This window comes from Charadrius vociferus, unplaced genomic scaffold (genome assembly GCF_000708025.1).
Source record: "Charadrius vociferus isolate BGI_N301 unplaced genomic scaffold, ASM70802v2 scaffold616, whole genome shotgun sequence".
NCBI classification, from domain to species: Eukaryota; Metazoa; Chordata; class Aves; order Charadriiformes; family Charadriidae; genus Charadrius; species Charadrius vociferus.
The window spans coordinates 166,257-166,713 of record NW_009648690.1 but is presented as its reverse complement, the minus strand read 5'-3'; the positions used below and the strand labels follow the sequence as shown (position 1 = coordinate 166,713).

General features: G+C 66.5%; 1 protein-coding gene across 1 annotated transcript in view; it reads right to left on the bottom strand.

Moving 5' to 3' along the window:
* The window catches only part of SDK2 (sidekick cell adhesion molecule 2), a 149,715-nt gene that overhangs the window by 24,150 nt on the left and 125,108 nt on the right, over positions 1-457 (bottom strand). The window contains 2 exon segments of the mRNA XM_009886542.1: positions 60-163; positions 392-455. Coding sequence (XP_009884844.1) covers positions 60-163; positions 392-455 — 168 coding nt within the window.

Genomic DNA, 457 nt, shown 5'->3' with positions numbered 1-457 from the left:
GGATGCCCAGGCACGGGGGGAGCCCTCTCCCTTCCCCAGGAGCCGCAGCCCGCGCTGACCCGCCTGCAGGGTGGTGAGTGACTCCGACTCCTCGCTGTACTCGCTGTCCCCAATGTCATTCGTTGCCTTCACGCGGAACTTGTAGGAGGTGAAGGGCTTCAGCCTGCGTGGGAGCGGAGCGGGGTGGGGACGGTGATGCCAGCGGGTGACCCCATGAGCCACCCTCCCTCCTTCCCGCAGGGCACGTTGCCCAGTGCTTCCCAACCTTGGTGCAAGCACTTCTCATCGGATGGGGAAACTGAGGCACGGGGCAACTGCCCAAAGCAGAGCCCATCGTTTCCCCGACTCCCCATCACCCCACGACACGGCTGAGGGCCGTCCCGTGCCATACCTGTCCACGACGAAAGCGGTGGCGTTGCGGCTGACGGAGGCGGAGTGCAGTGCCCACTCGCCGTCG